The sequence below is a fragment of the Bos javanicus genome, chromosome 3 (genome assembly GCF_032452875.1).
Source record: "Bos javanicus breed banteng chromosome 3, ARS-OSU_banteng_1.0, whole genome shotgun sequence".
In the NCBI taxonomy this organism is placed as follows: Eukaryota; Metazoa; Chordata; class Mammalia; order Artiodactyla; family Bovidae; genus Bos; species Bos javanicus.
Genome location: NC_083870.1, coordinates 98,029,983 through 98,050,493, shown reverse-complemented (window position 1 = coordinate 98,050,493; position 20,511 = coordinate 98,029,983). Strand labels below are relative to the sequence as shown.

The following is a 20,511-nucleotide window of genomic DNA, read 5'->3' as shown; positions in this document are numbered from 1 at the left end:
ATATAAAAATAAATATTATACCAAAAAGTACTTAAGAAAGAAAATATAAAAGTTCCAATATATGTCTAATTGTACTGTCAGCAGAAAAGAGAGAACAGCATAAAAAGAATATTGATAGGTATAAAAGCTAAGAATTTCCCAGAACAGCAGAAACCCATAAATTCTCAGATCAAAGTACAAACCCAGTGCAAAACAGAAGAGAAATGAATATATAATTCTATACATCATAGTGTACTAGAATGCATCAAGGAGAAAGTGAAAATACATTATCATAGTGAAGATTTTAACATCAAGACTGAAGATTTTATTACCTCCATTACAGTCTGATACAGGTTATATGCAGACAAAAAATTTAATATAGACTTAAAGATATTTCAGAGAAAATAAAGGATCTGATAATGGCAGATAGAACCCTACATCAAACAAATAAATTAATATATCATTTTCAGGTAAATACGGAACACTTGCAATAATTGGATTATTTATAAATATACACATAATAATTGGAAAACAATACATTGGAAATTGCAACAAAAACAATCAGTATTACCCAAATTTCATTCAATACTCACAATGCAATTAAATTAAAATACATTAGGACTTTGCCGTTGGTCCAGTGGTTAAGAATCTGCCTCCCAAGGCAGGGGACACAGGTTCAATTCCTGGTCTGGGAAGATCCCCCATGGTGCAGGGCAACTAAACCCATGAGCCACAACTACTGAGCCAGTGCTCTAGAGCCCGTATGCGGCAACTACTGAAGTCATCTGCAACAAGAGAAGCCGCCAAGACGAGAGAAGCCGCCAAGATGAGAGAAGCCTGTGCACCACAACCAGAGAGCAGCTCCCACTCACCACAACCACAGAAAGCCTGCACACAACAGTGAAGACCAGCATAGCCAGAAACAAATGAATAAGGGAATGACTTAAAAAAAAAATACCACAACAAAAGACAGAATGTATGTGTATGTGCGTGAGCATGCATGGAGCCGCGGGGGTGGGAGAGGGAAGGGAAAGAAGAAAAAGACACATATAAATCCTATATATCTTGTAATTTAAACAAACTCTTAAAATAGCTCATAAGCCAAAGTAAATAGTATAAAATAAATTTTATAAAAATTATAAAATATTCAATATTTTCCTGGAGGAGGAAATGGCAAACAATTCCAGTATTTTTGCCATAAAAAAATCGCATGGACAGAGGAGCCTGGTGGTGTGCTACAATCCATGGGGTGGCAAAGAGTTGAACACAACTGAGCAACTGAACAACGCAACATTAGACTTAGGGAAAACCATTCAGTATAATTCAAGCTCAGAATATTTTTAAAATTATGGGGAATTCCATGGTAGTCCAGTGGTTAGGATTCTACACCCTCACTTCCAAGGTCCCTGGTTCAATCCCTGGTAGGGAACTAAGATTCCACATCACATAACCCAAACAGTGTGGGAAAAAAAAAATTAGGAATAGAAGGGAACTTTCTTAACTTAATAAATAAAATCCTACATCCAATATTATATTAGGTTGAAATATATGAAATTGTCATTGCTTTTTAAAGTCAAAAACTAGTCCACTGACAACATTTTGTAAGATTCAATCTAATACTGGTGACTTCAGCATAACTTAAATAAAATGACAAGTATATGCCCTGTTATTCCCACTACTTAACACTGTGCTAGTCAAGACATAAGTAAGAAAAAGAAAAAAGATTGTACAGAAGTCAAAACTGACTTTATCTGTAAACATGATTTTCCACATAGAAAATCCAAATAACTTATATGAGATTTCAGCAATGTTGCTGAATTCAAAATATGCAAGGACATGTACAGAAATGTTCATAGGAGCCCAATTCATAATAGTACAAAATTGGAAAAAAATGAAAATGTCATAAACAATAGAATTGACATAGAGAAAAGGAATAGTCTTCCAAGTTCAGTTCAGTTCAGTAGTTCAGTCGCAGTCATGTCCAACTCTTTGTGATCCAACGGACTGCAGCATGCCAGGCTTCCCTGACCATCATCAACTCCTGGAACTTGTTCAAACTCATGTCCATCGAGTCAGTGATGCCATCCAACATTCTCATCCTCTGTTGTCCCCTTCTCCTCCCACCTTCAATCTTTCCCACTATCAGGGTCTTTCCCAATGAGTCAGTTCTTCGCATCAGGTGGCCAAAGTATTAGAGCTTCAGCTTCAGCATCAGTCCTTCCAATGAATATCCACGACTAATTTCCTTCAGAATGGACTGGTTTGATCTCCTTGCAGTCCAACACTCTTGCAAGAGTCTTCTCCAACATCAAGTTAAAAGCATCAATTCTTAGGCACTCAGCTTTCTTTACAGTCCAACTCACACTTATACATGACTACTGAAAAAAACATAGCTTTGACTAGACGGACCTTTGTCGCCAAAGTAATGTCTTTGCTTTTTAATATGCTATCTAGGTTGGTCATAGCTTTTCTACCAAGGAGCAAGCATCCTTTAATTTCATGATGTAGTCACCATCTGCAGTGATTTTGGAGCCCAAGAAAATAGTGTATCTCACTGTTTCCATTGTTTCCCCATCTATTTGCAATGAAGTGATGGGAGAGGATGTCATGATCTTAGTTTTCTGAATGTTGAGTTTCAAGCCAACTTTTTCACTCTCCTCTTTCACTTTCATCAAGAGGCTCTTTAGTTCTTATTTGCCTTCTGCCATGAGGGTGGTATCATCTGCATATCTGAAGTTACAGATATTTCTCCTTGTAATCTTGATTCCAGCTTCTACTTCAATCAGCCTGGCATTTTGCAAGATGTACTCTGCATATAAGTTTAAAAAGCAGGGTAACAATATACAGCCTTGATGTACTCCTTTCCCAATTTGGAACCAGTCCATTACTCTATGTCCAGTTCTAAGTGTTGCTTCTTGACCTGCATACAGATCACCCAGGTAAGGTGATCTGGTATTCCCCACTCTTGAAGAATTTTGCACAGTTTGTTGTGACAAGCACAGACAAAGGCTTTGGTGTAGTCAATCATGCAGAAGTAGATGTCTTTTCTGGAACTCTCTTGCTTTTTGTATGATGCAATGGATGTTGGCCATTTGATCTCTGGTGTCCTTGTCTTTTCTAAATCCAGCTTCACAGTTCATGTACTATTGAAGCCTCACTTGGAGAATTTTGAGCATTACTTGCTATTGTGTGAGATGTGTGCAGTTGTACAATAGCTTGAGCATTCTTGGGCATTGCCCTTCTTTGGGATGGGAATGATAACTGACCTTTTCCAGTCCTGTGGCCACTGCAGACTTTTCCAAATTTGCTGGCATACTGAGTGCAGCACTTTCACAGCATCATTTTTTAGGATTTGAAATAACTGGAATTCCCTCACCTCCACTAGTTTTGCTGGTAGTGATGGTTCCTAAGGTCCACTTGACTTTGCATTGCAGGATGTCTGGCTCTAGGTGAGAGATCACACCACTGTGATTATTTGGGTCATTAAGATCTTTTTTGTATAGTTCTTCAGTGTATTCTTGGATCTCTTCTTAACATCTGCTTCTGATAGGTCTATACCAATTCTGTCCTTTACAGTGTCCATCTTTGCATGAAATATTCCCTTGGTATCTCTTAGTTTTTTTGAGATCTCTAATCTTTCCCATTCTATTGTTTTCCTCTATTTGTTTGCACTGATCACTGAGGAAGGCTTTCTTATATCTTCTTACTTCTGTTTGGAACACTGCATTCAGATGGGTGTATCTTTCCTTTTCTCCTTTGTCTTTAGCTTCTCTTCTTTTCTAAGCTATTTGTAAGGCCTCCTTAGACAACCATTTTGTCTTTTTGCATTTCTTTTTCTTGGGAATAGTCTTGATCACTGCCTCCTGTACAATGTCATGAACCTCTGTCCATATTTCGTCAGGTACTCTAACAGGTCGAATCCTATGAATTTATTTGTCACTTCCACTGTATAACATTGAGTTAGACAAGGCTGCTGGTCCATGTGATCAGATTGGTTAGTTTCCTATGATTGTAGTTTTCATTCTGCCTGCTCTCTGATGGAAAAGGATAAGAGGCTTATAGAAGCTTCTCGATAGGAGAGACTGACTGAGGGGGAAACTGAGTCTTGTTCTGATGGGCAGGGCTATGCTCAATTCAAATCAGTTCAGTCACTCAGTCGTGTCCGACTCTTTGTGATACCATGAATTGCAGCATGCCAGGCCTACCTGTCTATCACCAACTCCCGGAGTTCACTCAAACTCATGGCCATCGAGTCGGTGATGCCATCCAGCCATCTCATCCTCTGTCATCCCCTTCTCCTCCTGCCCCCAATCCCTCCCAGCATCAGTCTTTTCCAATGAGTCAACTCTTTGCATGAGGTGGCCAAAGTATTGGAGTTTCAGGTTTAGCATCATTCCTTCCAAAGAACACCCAGGATTCATCTCCTTTAGAATGGACTGGTTGGATCTCCTTGTAGTGCAAGGGACTCTTAAGAGTCTTCTCCAACACCACAGTTCAAAAGCATCAACTCTTCGGCGCTCAGCTTTCTTCACAGTCCAACTCTCACATCCATACATGACCACTGGAAAAACCATAGCCTTGACCAGACGGACCTTTGTTGGCAAGAAATGTCTCTGCTTTTTAATATGCTGTCTAGGTTGGTCATAACTCTCCTTCCAAGGAGTAAGCGTCTTTTAATTTTATGGCTGCAATCACCATCTGCAGTGATTTTGGAGCCCAACAAATAAAGTCTAACATGGTTTCCACTGTTTCCCTGTCTATTTCCCAGGAAGTGATGGGAACAGATGCCATGATCTTAGTTTTCTAAATGTTGAGCTTTAAGCCAACTTTTTCACTCTCCTCTTTCACTTTCATCAAGAGGCTTTTCAGTTTCTCTTCACTTTCTGCCATGAGGTGGTGTCATCTGCATATCTGAGGTTATTGATATTTCTCCTGGCAATCTTGATTCCAGCTTGTGCTTCTTCCAGCCCAGCGTTTCTCATGATGTACTCTGCATATAAGTTAAATAAGCAGGGTGACAATATACAGCCTTGAAGTACTCCTTTTCCTATTTGGAACCAGTCTGTTGTTCCATGTCCAGTTCTAACTGTTGCTTCCTCACCTGCATATAGGTTTCTCAAGAGACAGGTCAGGTGGTCTGGTATTCCCATCTCTATAAATCTTTAATCCAGTTTTCTGTTGATGGGCAGGGCTGTGTTCCCTCCCTATTGTTTCACCTGAGGCCAAACTATGCAGGAGGTAATGAAGATAATGGCAACTGCCTTCAAAAGGTTCCATGCACACACTGCTGCATGCCCTCAACCCAGCAGCAAGCTACCACCAACCCACGCCTTGGCTGGAGTCTCCTGAACACTCATGGGCAAGTCTGGGTGAGTCTCTTCTGGGGTCACTGCTCCTTTCTCCTGGGTCCTGGTGGGCACAAGGTTTTATTTGTGCCCTCCAAAAGTCTATTTCTCCAGTCTTGTGTAAGTTCTGGTAGCTTCATGGTGGGGTTAATGGTGACCTCCTCCAAGAGGGCTTATGTTATACCCAGGTCTACTGCACCCAAAGCCCCTGCTAATGCGTACCTTTCCAGGAGACACTCAAACACAGTTCTGGCTCAGTCTCTGTGGGGTCTCTGGGTCCTGGTGTGCATAAGACTTGTTTGAACACTCCAAGCGTCTCTGGTGGGCATGGGGTTTGATTCTAAACATGATTTCACCCCTTCTACCATCCTGCTGGATGGTTCTCCTTTGCCCTTGGATGTAAGGTAACTTTTTTTAGTGGGATCCAACTTTTCTTGGTGGGATCCAACATTCTCCTGTCAATGGCTGTTCAGCAGTGAGTTGTAATTTTGGAGTTTTCAGAGGAGAAGATAAGTGCACATCCTTTTACTCTGACATCTTGAGAACTATGAGCCATGCTGTGTAGGACCACCCAAGATGGACGGTTCATAGTGGAGAGTTCTGACAAAACGTGGTCCACTGGAGAAGCGAATGGCAGACCTCTTCAATATTCTTGCCTTGAGAACCCCATAAACAGTATGAAAAGGCCAAACGATAGGACACTGAAAGATGAACTCCCCAGGTCAGAAGGTGCCCAATATGCTCCTGGAGATCAGTGGAGAAATAACTCCAGAAACAATGAAGAGACAGAGACAGAGTAAAAACAAAACCCAGCTCTGGATATGACTAGTGATGGAAATAAAGTCCGATGCCAGAAAGCCCAATATTTCATACCAACCTGGAATGTTAGGTCCATGAATCAAGGCAAATTGGAAGAGGTCAAACAGGAGATGGCAAGACTGAACATCGACATTTTAGGAACCAGAGAACTAAAATGGACTAGAATGGGTGAATTTAACTCAGATGACCATTATATCTACTACTGTGGCCAAGAATCCCTTGGAAGAAATGGAGTAGCCATCATAGTCAACAAAAGAGTCTAAAATGCAGTACTTTGATGCAATCTCAAAAATGACAGAATGATCTCTGTTCGTTTCCAAGCCAAACCATTTAATATCACAGTAATCCAAGTCTATGCCCCAACCAGTAATGCTGAAGAAGCTGAAGGTGAATGGTTCTATGAAGACCTACAAGCCCTTCTAGAACTAACACCTGAAAAAGATGTCCTTTTCATTATAGGGGACTGGAATGCTAAAGTAGGAAGTCAAGAAACACCTGGATTAACAGGCAAATTTGGCCTTGGAGTACAGAATGAAGCAGGGCAAAGGCTAATAGAATTCTGCCAAGACAACACACTGGTCATAGCAAACACCCTCTTCCAGAAACACAGGAGAAGACTCTACACATGGACATCACCAGATGGTCAACAGCAAAATCAGATTGATTATATTTTTTGCAGCCAAAGGTGGAAAAGCTCTATACAGTCAGCAGAAAAAAGACTGGAAGATGACTGTGGCTCAAATCATGAACTTCTTATAGCTAAATGCAGACTTAATTGAAGAAAGTAGGGGAAACCACTAGACCATTCAGGTATGACCTAAATCAAATCCCTTATGACTATACAGTGGAAGTGACAAATAGATTCAAGGGATTAGATCTGATAGAGTGCCTGAAGAACTATGGACAGAAGTTCATTACTTTATACAGGAGGCAGTGATCAAGACCATCCCCAAGAAAAAGAAATGCAAAAAGGCAAAATGGTTGTCTGAGGAGGCCTTACAAATAGCTGTGAAAAGAAGAGAAGTGAAAGGCAAAGGAGAAAACAAAAGATACACCCATTTGAATACAGAGTTCCAAAGAATAGCAAGGAGAGATAAGAAAGCCTTCCTCAGTGATTACTGCAAAGAAATAGAGGAAAACAACAGAATGGGAAAGACTAGAGACCTCTTCAAGAAAATTAGAGATAACAAGGGAACATTTCATGCAAAGATGGGCACAATAAAGGACAGAAATGGTATGGATCTAACAGAAACAGAAGATATTAAGAAGAGGTGGCAAGAATACACAGAAGAACTATACAAAAAAGATCTTCATGACCCAGATAACCATAATGGTGTGATCACTCACCTAGAGCCAGACATCCTGGAATGTGAAGTGAAGTGGGCTTTAGGAAGCATCACTGCCAATAAAGCTAGTGGAGGTGAGGGAATTCCAGTTGAGTTATTTCAAATTCTGAAAGATAATGCTGTGAAAGTGCTGCACTCAATATGCCAGCAAATTTGGAAAACTCAGCAGTAGCCACAGGATTTGAAAAGGGCAGTTTTCATTCCAATCCCAAAGAAAGGCAATGCCAAAGAATGCTCAAACTACTGCACAACTGCACTCATCTCACATGATAAGAAGGTAATGCTAAAAATTCTCCAAGCCAGGCTTCAACAGTATGTGAACCGAGAACTTCCAGATGTTCAAGCTGGATTAGGAAAGGCAGAGGAACCAGAGATCAAATTGCCAACATCCGCTGGATCATCAGAAAAGCAAGAGAGTTCCAGAAAAACACCTACTTCTGCTTCATTGATTACGCCAAAGCCTTTGACTGTGTGGTTCACAACAAAGTGTGGAAAATTCTTCAGGAGAGGGGAATATCAGACCACCTGACCTGCCTCCTGAGAAATCTGTATGCAGGTGAAGAAGCAATAGTTAGAACTGGACATGGAACAACAGACTGGTTCCAAATTGAGAAAGGAGTACGTTATATATTGTTACACTGCTTGTTTAACTTCTATGCAGAGTACATCATGGGAAATGCTGGGTTGGATGAAGCACAAGCTGGAATCAAGATTGCCAGGAGAAATATCAGTAACCTCAGATATGCAGATGACACCACCCTTATGGAAGAAAGCAAAGAAGAATTAAAGAGCTTCTTGATGAAAGTAAAAGAGGAGAGTGAAATAGTTGGCCTAAAGCTCAACATTCAGAAAACTGAGATCATGGCGTCTGGTCCCATCACCTCCTGGCAAATAGATGGGGAAACAATGGAAACAGTGACAGACTTTATTTTCTTGGGCTCCAAAATCACTGCAGATGGCAACTGCAGCCATGAATTTAAAAGACACTTCCTCCTTGGAAGAAAAGCTATGACCAACCTAGACAGCATATTAAAAAACAGAGACATCACTTTGCCAACAAATGTCCATGTAGTCAAAGCTATGGTTTTTCCAGTAGTCAGGTATGGATGAGAGCTGGACTATAAAGAAAGCTGAGTGTCTAAGAATTGATGCTTTTGAACTGTGGTATTGGAGAAGACTCTTGAGAGTCCCTTGGACTGCAAGGAGATCCAACCAGTCTATCCTAAAGGAAATCAGTCCTGAATATTCATTGGAAGGATGGATGCTATAGTTGAAACTCCAATATTTTGGCCACCTGATGTGAAGAACTGACTAATTGAAAAAGACCCTGAGGCTGGGAAAGAATGAAGGTGGGAAGAGAAGGGGACTACAGAGGACGAGATGGTTGGATGGGATCACTGATTCGATGGACATGAGTTTGAATAAACTCTAGGAGTTGGTGATAGACAGGGAAGCTTGGTGTGCAGCAGTCCATGGGGTCACAAAGAGTCGGACCCGACTCAGTGACTGAACTGACTGACTGTATAATCATAAGGGATTAAACAGCCAACAGGTACGTGAAAAGATGTTCAACATCACAAATCATCAGGGAAATGCAAATCAAAGCTACAATTAGATATCACTTCACACATGTCAGAAGAACTATCATGAAGAAGACATGATATAACAAGTGTTGGTGAGGATCTAAAGAAAAGGGAATCGTAAAGACACTGCTTGTGGGAATGCAATTGCGCATAGCCACTATGGAAAACACTACGGAGGTTCCTCAAATAACCCGAAATAGAATGACCATATATGATCCAACAATCCTAATTTTGGATGTATACACAAAGGAACTGAAATCAAGATCTCATATCTGCACTCTCATGTTTACAACAGCATTACTCACAACACCCAAGATAAGAAGGCAACCTAAGTGTCTGTCAATGGATAACTAGATGAATGGCAAAGAACAGGGGATATACATGTAGCAATACCATTCAGCCAACAGAAAAAATGAAATCCTGTCATTTGTGACAAACTGGATGGACCTTGAAGGCATTATGCTAAATCAAACAGAAAAAAAACAAACACTGTAAGATATCACTTATATGTAAAATCTAAAAAGATCAACTCAGAGAAACAGATAGTAGAGTGGTGTTTACCAAGGGTTGAGGAGGTGGGGGAAATGGGGAGATAATGGTCAAAGGGTGTAAACTTCTAGTTATAAGATTAACAAGTATCTAATGTAAACAGCATGGTCACTATAATTAATAATACTGTACTGTATACTTGAATGTTGCTAAGAAAGTAAATCTTAACTGTTCTCAACTCAAAAAAGAATGTCAACTATGTGACAGGATGGCGATAGTAGCTAATATTTTGGTAGCAATCATTTTGCAATTTATAAACATAAATCAACATACTGTACACTTTAAACACATATAATGCTATGTGTCAATTATATATCAATAAAGTTGGGGAAGAGACAATAGAAAGGATAAAGAATTATTGCTTCACATGACAACATGGATGAATTTTCACAAAGAAGTCACAGAAAAAAGTCGAAGGAGACAGGGAGTGAAAGGAGGGACAGAGAAAGAGAGACAGAGAAATTGACATTACAAGTTCAAAATACATTGAGATAGAAGTTAACATAGTGGTTACCTCTGGGAAGAGAAGAGTGGAGGTGGAGTAGCCAAAAGGAATGGAGCACAAGGAAGCAACCTGGAGTGCTGATACTATTCTAACTATCCATCTGGGTGGTAATTATACACTTTGCATATGTACACTTTCTAAATATATGCTATAGTTCCATAAAAAGTTAAGGACTCAGTGGCATTCTTTATCAGCAACAACAACAAAAAGAACAAAGAAAATGAAAACAAAAGGCATTACTAAAAAGAGCAAAAACAAAGTGAAAAAATTATCTTCAACTGGAAGATCTCTGAAATTTACATTACATATAACCAACAAGTTATATTGGTGATTTCTCATAGAAGCCCTACGAAATTAACACAATTCCCTAACATTCAATAGTTTCATTTCTAAATCTATACCCTAGAGCACTGGATGTCTCTAAGATCCAAAATCCTGCTTTTACAACTAACATTTTGTAGTTTATCTATACCTATAACTGAAAAAATAAACCAATGCCAAAACTGAAAAAAATACAGAAATACTTTATAATTACATATGTCTATGTGTAAATCCTGAGACAGGACTAGGCTTCAAGATACACTCTTTGCACCTATTCACAGAATCAACATGAACTGGTCAGTTTCAAATGCCGAATGGTAGCTGTCAGTTCAGTTCAGTCACTCAGTCGTGTCCAACTCTTTGCGACCCCATGAACCACAGCACGCCAGGCCTCCCTGTCCATCACCAACTCCCGGAGTCCACCTAAACCCATGTCCATCAAGTCAGTGATGCCATCCAGCCATCTCATCCTCTGTCGTCCCCATCTCCTCCTGCCCTCAATCTTTCCCAGCATCAGGGTCTTTTCAAATGAGTCAGCTCTTCGCATCAGGTGGCCAAAGTATTGGAGTTTCAGCTTCAAAATCAGTCCTTCCAGTGAACACCCAGGACTGATCTCCTTTAGGATGGACTGGTTGGATCTCCTTGCAGTCCAAGGGACTCTCAAGAGTCTTCTCCGACACCACAGTTCAAAAGCATCAATCCTTCAGCGCTCAGCTTTCTTCACAGTCCAACTCTCACATCCATACATGACCATTGGAAAAACCATGGCCTTGACTAGACGGACCTTTGTTGGCAAAATAATGTCTTTGCTTTTTAATATGCTGTCTAGGTTGGTCATAACTTTCCTTCCAAGGAATGAGCGTCTTTTAATTTCATGGCTGCAATCACCATTTGCAGTGATTTTGGAGCCCTGAAAAAATAAAGTCAGCCACTGTTTCCCCATCTATTTCCCAGGAAGTGATGGGACTGGATACCATGATCTTAGTTTTCTGAACGTTGAGCTTTAAGCCAACTTTTTCACTCTCCTCTTTCACTTTTATCAAGAGGCTCTTTAGTTCTTCTTCACTTTCTACCATAAGACTGGTGTCATCTGCATGTCTGAGGTTATTGATATTTCTCCTGGCAATCTTGATTCCAGCTTGTGCTTCCTCCAGCCCAGCGTTTCTCATGATGTACTCTGCATATAAGTTAAATAAGCAGGGTGACAATATACAGCCTTGATGTACTCCTTTTCCTATTTGGAACCAGTCTGTTGTTCCATGTCAACTCAATTTAAGCAGAGCTGCCAGTGATGCTATGATTTTCTGAAAAAGTAAACTCTTAACAGAGTTCCAAACAAAACAAAGTACACTCTTTCCTCACTTTAGATGATAATTGCATCACTGGAAAAGTCACTGTACTTAAAACTTTTCCACACACAGACACACATACACACACACAAAAGGTCTGTCTTTATACATAAAACAGAGTTAGATTCTTAATCTCTAATCATAAACAGGCTTTCATATATATGTATAGATATATATTCAAGGGAATATTCAAGTCATGCAGAATAACAGACAATCAACACCAACAGAAACACCCCCAACACACACACACACTGCAACCACTATGACAAACACAGGTAGCCAACAAATTTCTTAGAATGAACCCTAGGGCATAGTACCAGCCCTTGAGAACAACAGATTCATGGACACTAAGATATGTACGAATATTCTCACTGCAATGCTATCTGTAATATTCAAAAAGAGGAACACTGGTAGTTAAAAGTCCATCAATAGGGGAATAAGAATTAAATCTCTAATGCAAACATACAGCATTATGCAACAATCAGGGCTTCCTAGATAGTTCAGTGGTAAAGAATCTGCCTGCCAATGCAGGAGATGCGGGTTCTATCCCTGGGTTGGGAAGATCCCCTGGAGAAGGAAATGGCAATCCACTCTAGTATTCTTGCCTGGGAAATCCCATGGAGAGAGGAGCCTAGTGGACTATAGTCCATGGAATCACAAAAACGTCAGGCGTGACTTAGCAACTAAACAACAACATCAACAACAACAAAATCTAACAATTAAGGAAATGAACTAGATTTGCAAGAATCAACACTTGGCGACAAATTTTAGAAACAGTGAAGTGGGAAAACAGATTTGCAGAAGGACACCTACATTATTTCCTGCAGTCTATGGGGTCGCAAAGAGTTGGACACAACTTGGTGACTGAACAAGAACCTACAGTATTAAACCATTTGTGTAAGATTTTAAAACAGAGCAATAGTATACAGATTATGTAGGCATACACAAATATGTAGCAACTGTAAAAAACCTGAATGAAAAGAACACAGTCCAACTTCAGGATATTTATTACATTACCTTTAGGAAGGGAGGGAGGAAAACTGGACTCAGAAAGAGGTGCAAAAGGGCCTTAAACTAGATCTGTAACATTTTCTTAAAAACAAAAATCTTCAGAAAATGTAAAATGAGCATTTGTTAAATCAGGGTGGTGAAGGATGACAGCATTTAGATTTTCTTTTTCTGTAAGTCTGAAGCACTTTATAGGCAAAGTTTTAAAAAGTCTGTATTCCAGGGAAATACCAACTGCAGCATAACTGAGTAAGGAAACCAGACGATCAGATGAATAGTAACAGAAAAGGACCTAGATCTGTTTGCTTCAATGCTGTCAGTAATGTGACTGAGGTGACTGAGGTAACAAGGTGAGGTCAATATAGAGAAGAAAAAATGGGAATTATATAATATTGACTAACTCCAAACTGACACTATTCAGGTAAAGCAAATTGGCTGGTTTTACTGCCCAGGCATTGGGCTTTACTCTTATACCTCCAATTTCTTCTGTCTATATTCCTAAAAAAAAAAATCTCATGGAAACTGCACTACTGAATAAGAAGAAGGTAGAGAGAAGCAGTGGTAAATATACTTTTTTATATCACATTTGTTTCAAATATCAAAAGTGTAAGTGATAGGAAATATAATTTTTGGCTGCTCTTTAAAATTGAGTTACTTGGCATATTATATCATTCTCCCAAGATTCCTTGAGAAAAGTCACACTTTCTTTCCCAGCAATATATTTTCTCTCAAATCTTGGTTCTGTTGAGCAACTCAAAATATTGTGTTATACACCAAAACCTTTCCTGTTTACTCATTTTTGCTCTCATGTGATCACAGTATCAAAGATGAGCTTGCCACAAATACAAGACTGCAACAAAACATAAACATGGAAAGGGGAGAAGAAAATGAAGTGCCACATTTTCAATAAGCCAGTAGAAATTAAACACCTAATTTCCAGTTTAGAAGAGCAAATTAAATGTCACCACAATGGGAAAAAAAAATCAGACAATAACATGGGATATTCTGTATCCGAGTCTGGTCTCCTTAACATAATGTGCATAAAAAGACCTTTTCAGGAATGAATGTGCCTAGTAGCTTTATCCAAGACAGTCACAACCTGGTAACAATCCAAATAATCAACAATAAAGAGAAGGCATAAACATGCTGTGGTGTACAACAAAATCTGGTGTGAACCATATGATAGAAATCTATTGTGAACCATATATATATATATATATGATATATATAACCATATAACCATATAACCATATGATAGCTACTACACAATATAAAGGAATGACTACTGATAAGCACAGCAACATGGATGAGTCTCAAAAATACAATGAGCAAGAGAAGCCCACAGAAAATATTATACACTATATAGCTCATTTCGGAGAAGGCAATGGCACCCCACTCCAGTACTCTTGCCTGGAAAATCCCATGGACAGAGGAGCCTGGTAGGCTGCAGTCCACGGGGTCAGTAGGAGTCTGACATGACTGAGCGACTTCACTTTATTTTTTCACTTTCATGCATTGGAGAAGGAAATGGAAACCCACTCCAGTGTTCTTGCCTGGAGAATCCCAGGGTTGGGGGAGCCTGGTGGGCTTCTGTCTATGAGGTCGCAGAGTCAGATACGACTGAAGCGACTTAGCAGCAGCAGCAGCATATATAGCTCATTTAATATGAAGCTCAAATACTGGCAAACTAATCTGTGGTGAGTGACAGAAATCAGAGTAAGTGTTCCCTTTGTGCAGGGTTTAAAAGGAGGAACAAGGGAATTTACTGGGGTGCTGCAAGAGTTCTAAACCTTGATTTGAATAATGGTTATATAAAAGTGTATGAATTTATCTAAATCCACAAAAGAAAAGACATTGTGGAAAAGAAAAAGTAGAACTGCTTTATATCAAGATGAACTAAAATGATCTAACAACCAAATGCAACATGTAAACTTTGATTGGATCCTGGTTTGGAAAAGCCAACTATACAAGTCATTTCTGTGACGATGAGGAAAACCTGAAAGTGGACTAGATACTAAGAAAGCATCGATAATTATCATAGCTGTGATAATAGTCTTGAGGTTATGTAGAGCAATGTTCTTATTTTTAGAAGACATATACTAAAGTATTTAGGACTCTCATAGCAACAATTCTGTCATATTTTAGCAAAAAAAATTATTATAAATATACAAATTTACAGATATATCAAACTAATGAACACAGGTCATGGGATATAGCTACTCATTGTACTATTCTCTCAACAACTCTGTATGTTTGGGAAAATGTCAGTAAAAAATTGAGGGGGAAAAGAAGATGTCAACTTTTTTAGATCTTGAGTGATCTTCAGGATACATTATAGAAAGCATAAAAGCAAAGTGCAGAGTAGCTTATGTAATATGCTATCTATCATGAAGGAAAGGAAGGAAAGTAAAAAATATATATGGGAAGGGGCAGTGTACTGTGTGTGTGTATCTAATGAGATTATATTACAAGTGGAAATAGTAGAAGAATCAATAAAAATGGTTTCTTATAGCAGATGAAAATAGATGGAAGATATGTTTGAATAGGGCTGGAAGTGAGACTTCTTGGAATGTATCATTTTATACAGTTTTGACTTTTAACCCATAAATGTAAAGAATTGAATTAAATTTAAAAAAAAATGAAATTGAAAAGATGTTAAAAATATCTTTGCTCATATAATTCCTCTATTCAATCAAAGCTGAATCAAGCTTGTTTAACCTATACGATTATTAACAGTTTTTATATATATATTTTTTGCTCCTTCTGAGCATCAGAGTAATTTAATGGGGCTTTTGCTGGTCAGAAATCTTAGCCTGTTGCTGCAGATCTGCCCCTAAAAATAGTCATGCTATTTTCTCATCTGTAAAATAATAATAATAATAGTAATCCAATGAAAGTTAAGATTTCTTAGAACTGTAAAATTCTTGATTCAAATGTTTGTTGAAAAAAACCAGGAATGTTTCCACATGCATAATTTCTTAAGCCACGATGAACAACAAAGTTCCACTGTATAGTCATTCACTTTCCCTAATACTGGAGAGAAAGGCTGGTGAAATAACTTTTCTCTCTTCAACCCCTTCAAGCAGAAGTCAGTTACCACAAAGCACTGATTCTTCCTCTAAGCAAGAATGGATTGGCCAAGGAAGGGATGCAACAGCCAGCCCATCAGGCAGCTGCTCTCCGCAGGCTGCTAAACTCCATTGGTCAGCACAGGAGGAAGCAGCCAGAAACAAAGTCTAGAGAGGCTGAACTCCAGAGTTTTACTAACTGCCAAGCAGTTCAGGAAGCTTTGTGTATTCTTTTGCCAAATGAATCCTCCTTTACAAAAAGGCAGCTGTGGGATTAGAAAAGCATCTGAAACCAAAACTACAGAGTTTCTGACATTGCAAGGAATAAAATCTCTGCAGCCTTAAACATAAAACAAGGGAGCCAGAAACTCTGTTCTTCACCCCTGCCTCACACTCTGCCCTACCCGGCCTTCCTTTCTTTAAGACCCAGCAAAAGATGTAAGATAGTCTTGTGATTTCCCTGGAGGTTTCAGGGGCTGTGCCTCACTGGCCTCACTGTAATGTGAGGAAGAATAGACAGGAAAGCAGGGGATGCTTTCGGAGAGGTTGGGGGGCGGGGGGCCTGGATGGCAGGGTGTGCAGGAAGGAAGGGGAGTTACTGGCTATGTAAAGTATTAAAACACACCACACATCCATGCACCCATACACACACACACACACACACACACACACACAGTTTTGCTGGGAGATGAAAGAGCTGAGAAATAAAAGGACTTAAAGAAGTAGAAAAAGAAAAAAAAAAAGGACTGAAGGAGGAGGAATTGTGTTTCCAAACTGCTTACAGGTCTAAAACAGAGGTATGGAAAGACTTTTGGGTGGATTTCCTCTAGAAGAGAGAAGCTGGGCTTTCGTCTTAAGAGGAGAAAGGAGGGTTCTGTAAAGAATGAGGGGGAAGGAGATCAAAACCCCTTGGAAGGTCCTATGAGATTGTTCAGAGGGATGGTGTTTGCTCAGAGCTTGGAGAGGTCCTGGGCCCTTCTCTTGAGGAAGGACACGGGAGTTCTCTGCCTCAGCTGGATTTCCACAGCAACGTCGGGGACAGGACCCTCTTTGGCATCTCTTCCATAGGGTTGCGGGTCGTCTCCAGCAAGTTGAGAGAATGAGTAGTTTCCTCTTAACGTTGGTGCCTTTCTTGGAGTGAAGGGAAGGATCGGGGATCCCTCTCAACATTGGGAGAGTTTGGGGACTGCAGGAACTTGAAACGGTTTCTGAGGGGTGGCCCTGGGGTGGCGGGGCGGGGGGCGCGGGGGGGGAGATGGCAAGCTGCCGCGCGCAATGATGACACACTTCGGTTGTGGAGTGCAGGGATTCTACTTTGGAGATTTGAGAGGAAAGGCCCCTTCACTAATCAGAAGCTTGCTAAACAGTTCGAAGGAATCCACCAGCACTGATTTGAGAAGAAATCCATCCCCCAGTCCCCGCCCCTAAGACTGGGGAGAACTCAGGTCAGTAATAATCTCTCACGAAAAGAACAGGAGCAGAGAAGAGGAATTTTTAAAAGAAACCCCTATCCCCCTACCCCAATCCACTGGAAAGTTAAGCACGCGGAGAGCAGGACTTTCAAAAGTGGTTTAGAAAGGATGTGAAGAAACTCTAACTGGAAGCTGAGAGGAAGTTAGGGGAGCTAAGGGGTGGGGATCAGAACTCTGTGTGGCTGGAGTGGGAGGGCATTCATGATTTTTGAGGCTAAGGAAGACCCAAGTGACACGGGGTCAGGGCTCCACAGGGATGACTCAGAGGGTGGAGGAAGTTTCTAGGTGAACCTGGGTTCTCGGAAGTAAACACAGGCGACGTCCCGAGTAAATTCCCGAGGCTCACGACACCCGGGCGGCGGCGATGGGGCCGCGACCAGTACTCACAGAGCGGATCTCCAGCGCCAGGGCGCATTGCAGCGCCTTCACCTTCGGCATCCGGGCGGGGTTGGGGCGGCGGGGACAGACCCCGGCCGCGGACCCGAGGGAGGCGAGGAGACGCAGGGCGGGGCTAGGACGGGGAGGAGACGAGGTGGCGGCGGCGGTGACGGCTGTGGCCCCCAGGCCGGGGCCCGCGGTCCAGCCTGGGTCCCGCCGGAGCAGCAGCGGTGCGCGGGGCGCGGACTCGTTGTCATAGCAGCTGGGAGGGGCGGGGCCGGAAGAGAAGCCCGGCGGGAACGCGCGGGAGCCGCCTCTAGAGTACGATGGCCTGGGGGAGGGGCTTGGCGAACGCCAGGAGGGGCAGGGCCGCGCGAGGAGGCGGGGCCGCCGAAGAGTCAGGGTGGGCGGGGCAGTTCGTCTGTGACGTCAAACTACGAGCCCAAATCCAGAGGAGGAAGAGAATAGCTGTATTAATAGCACAGTATGCAAGGCAGGGAGGAGGACTCAAGAGCCCTGAGTTCCAGCGTGGCAGTGGCAACTTGTGGTAGTGGCGTCTCCAACTATAAAGAATTATAATGGTTTTTCGTTTTCTTATTTGAATTTCACGATATAGTTTTCAAAGCCAGCATGAGAAAACAGGGTTGGAGAAGATCCTTGTTCAATTCAAAGTTATAACCAAGATTGCACCTTAAGAACTCTCCTGTAAAACTCTGGTTCCTCCCTGAGAAGAGGGTTGTCAGTCAAATCACCTATCTCTTCCTAATCTCCTGTGACTTTTTTGTTACGGCATCCACCTTCCCTTCAAGGATTCGTGTCTAATAACTATATGCATCCCAGAGTATATTGTTTTAAATTGTTTAAAATTGAACTGTCAGTGAAGTGCCAACAGTGTTTATTGTTTTAAATTGAACTGTCAATGAAGTGCCTACAAATCTAGTTGTGAAGCACCTGAGCCATAGACTGTCAAAGATTAAACGAATCTAAGATTTTGCTCAAATCAATCATTTTAAAACCATGTTTAGGGTGAAATTTAATCTCTGGTTCCTCTCTTTTCTAAGTCCAGCTTGAACAACTGAAAGTTCATGGTTCACATATTGTTGAAGCCTGGCTTGGAGAATTTTGAGAATTACTTCACTAGCATGTGAGATGCGTGCAATTTTGCAGTAGTTTGAACATTCTTTGGCATTGCCTTTTTTGGGGATTGAAATGAAAACTGACCTTTTCAAGTCCTGTGGCCACTGCTGAGTTTTCCAGATTTGCTGGCATATTGAATGCAGCACTTTCATAGCATCATCTTTTAGGGTTTGAAATAGCTCAACGGGAATTACATCACCTTCACTAGCTTTGTTTGAAGTGATGATTCCTAAGGCCCACTTGACTTCACATTCCAGGATGTCTGGCTCTAGGTGAGTGATCACACCATCATGGTTATCTGGGTCATGAAGATCTTTTTTATATACTTCTTCTGTGTATTCTTGGCACCTCTTCTTCTGCTTCTGTTAGGTCCATACCATTTCTGCCCTTTATTGTGCTCATCTTTGCATGAAATGGTCCCTTGGTATTTCTAATTTTCTTGAAGAGATCTCTGGCATCTAGCAGATGCCAACATCCACTGGATCATCGAAAAAGCAAGAGAGTTCCAGAAAAATATCTATTTTTGCTTTATTGACTACACCAAAACTTTTGACTGTGTAGATCACAACAAACTGTGGAAAATTCTGAAAGAGATGGGAATACCAGACCACCTTCCCTGCCTCCTGAGAAATCTGTATGCAGGTCAAGAAGCAACAGGTAGAACTGGACATGGAACAATAGACTGGTTCCAAATTGAGAAAGGAGTACATCAAGGCTGCTTGTTTAACTTCTCTGTGGAGTATATCATGGGAAATGTTGGGCTGGATGAAGCATAAGCTGGAATCAAGATTGCCGGGAGAAGTATCAATAACCTCAGATATGCAGATGATACCACCTTATGGCAGAAAGTGAAGAACTAAAGAGCCTTTTGATGAAAGTGAAAGAGGAGAGTAAAAATGTTGGCTTGAAACTCAACATTCAGAAAACTAAGATCATGGCATCTAGGCCCATCACTTCATGGGAAATAGATGGGGAAACAGTATAAAGAGTGGCTGACTTTATTTTGGGGGTCTCCAAAATCACTGCAAATGGTGACTGCAGCCATAAAATGAAAAACACTTGCTCCTTGGAAGAAAAGCTATGACCAATCTAGCTGCTGCTGCGTCGCTTCAGTCGTGTCTGACTCTGTGCGACCCCATAGACGGCAGCCCACCAGGCTCCCCCGTCCCTGGGATTCTCTAGGCAAGAACACTGGAGTGGGTTGCCATTTCCTTCTCCAATGCATGAAAGTGAAAAGTGAAAGTGAAGTTGCTCAGTCGTGTCCGACCCTTCACGACCCCATGGACTGCAGCCTATCAGGCTCCTCTGTCCATGGGATTTTCCAGGCAAGAGTACTGGAGTGGGTTGCCATTGCCTTCTCCATGACCAATCTAGACAGCATATTAAAAAGCAGAAACAATACTTTACCAACAAAGGTCCATCTAGTCAATGCTATCGTTTTTCCAGTAGTCATGTATGGATGTGAGAGTTGGATTATAAAGAAAGCTGAGGGCCAAAGAATTGATTCTTTTGAACTGTGGTATTGGAGAAGACTCTTGAGAGTCCCTTGGACTGCAAGGAGATCCAACCAGTCTATCCTAAAGGAAATCAGTCCTGAATATTCATTGGAAGGACTGATGCTGAAGCTGAAACACCAATACTTTGGCCACTTG

The 20,511-nt window shown here is 41.1% G+C and overlaps 1 protein-coding gene across 2 annotated transcripts in view; it reads right to left on the bottom strand.

Annotated features, from left to right (window-relative positions):
- Nucleotides 1-18,089, bottom strand: part of SPATA6 (spermatogenesis associated 6) — a 165,338-nt gene extending 147,249 nt beyond the window's left edge. For both annotated transcript variants that reach the window (XM_061412053.1, XM_061412054.1), the window contains exon 1: nt 17,732-18,089. In XM_061412053.1, coding sequence (XP_061268037.1) covers nt 17,732-17,782 — 51 coding nt within the window. In that variant the 5' untranslated portion in view covers nt 17,783-18,089. The remainder of the gene's footprint in view (nt 1-17,731) is intronic.
- Between the last annotated feature and the right edge of the window lie 2,422 nt (nt 18,090-20,511).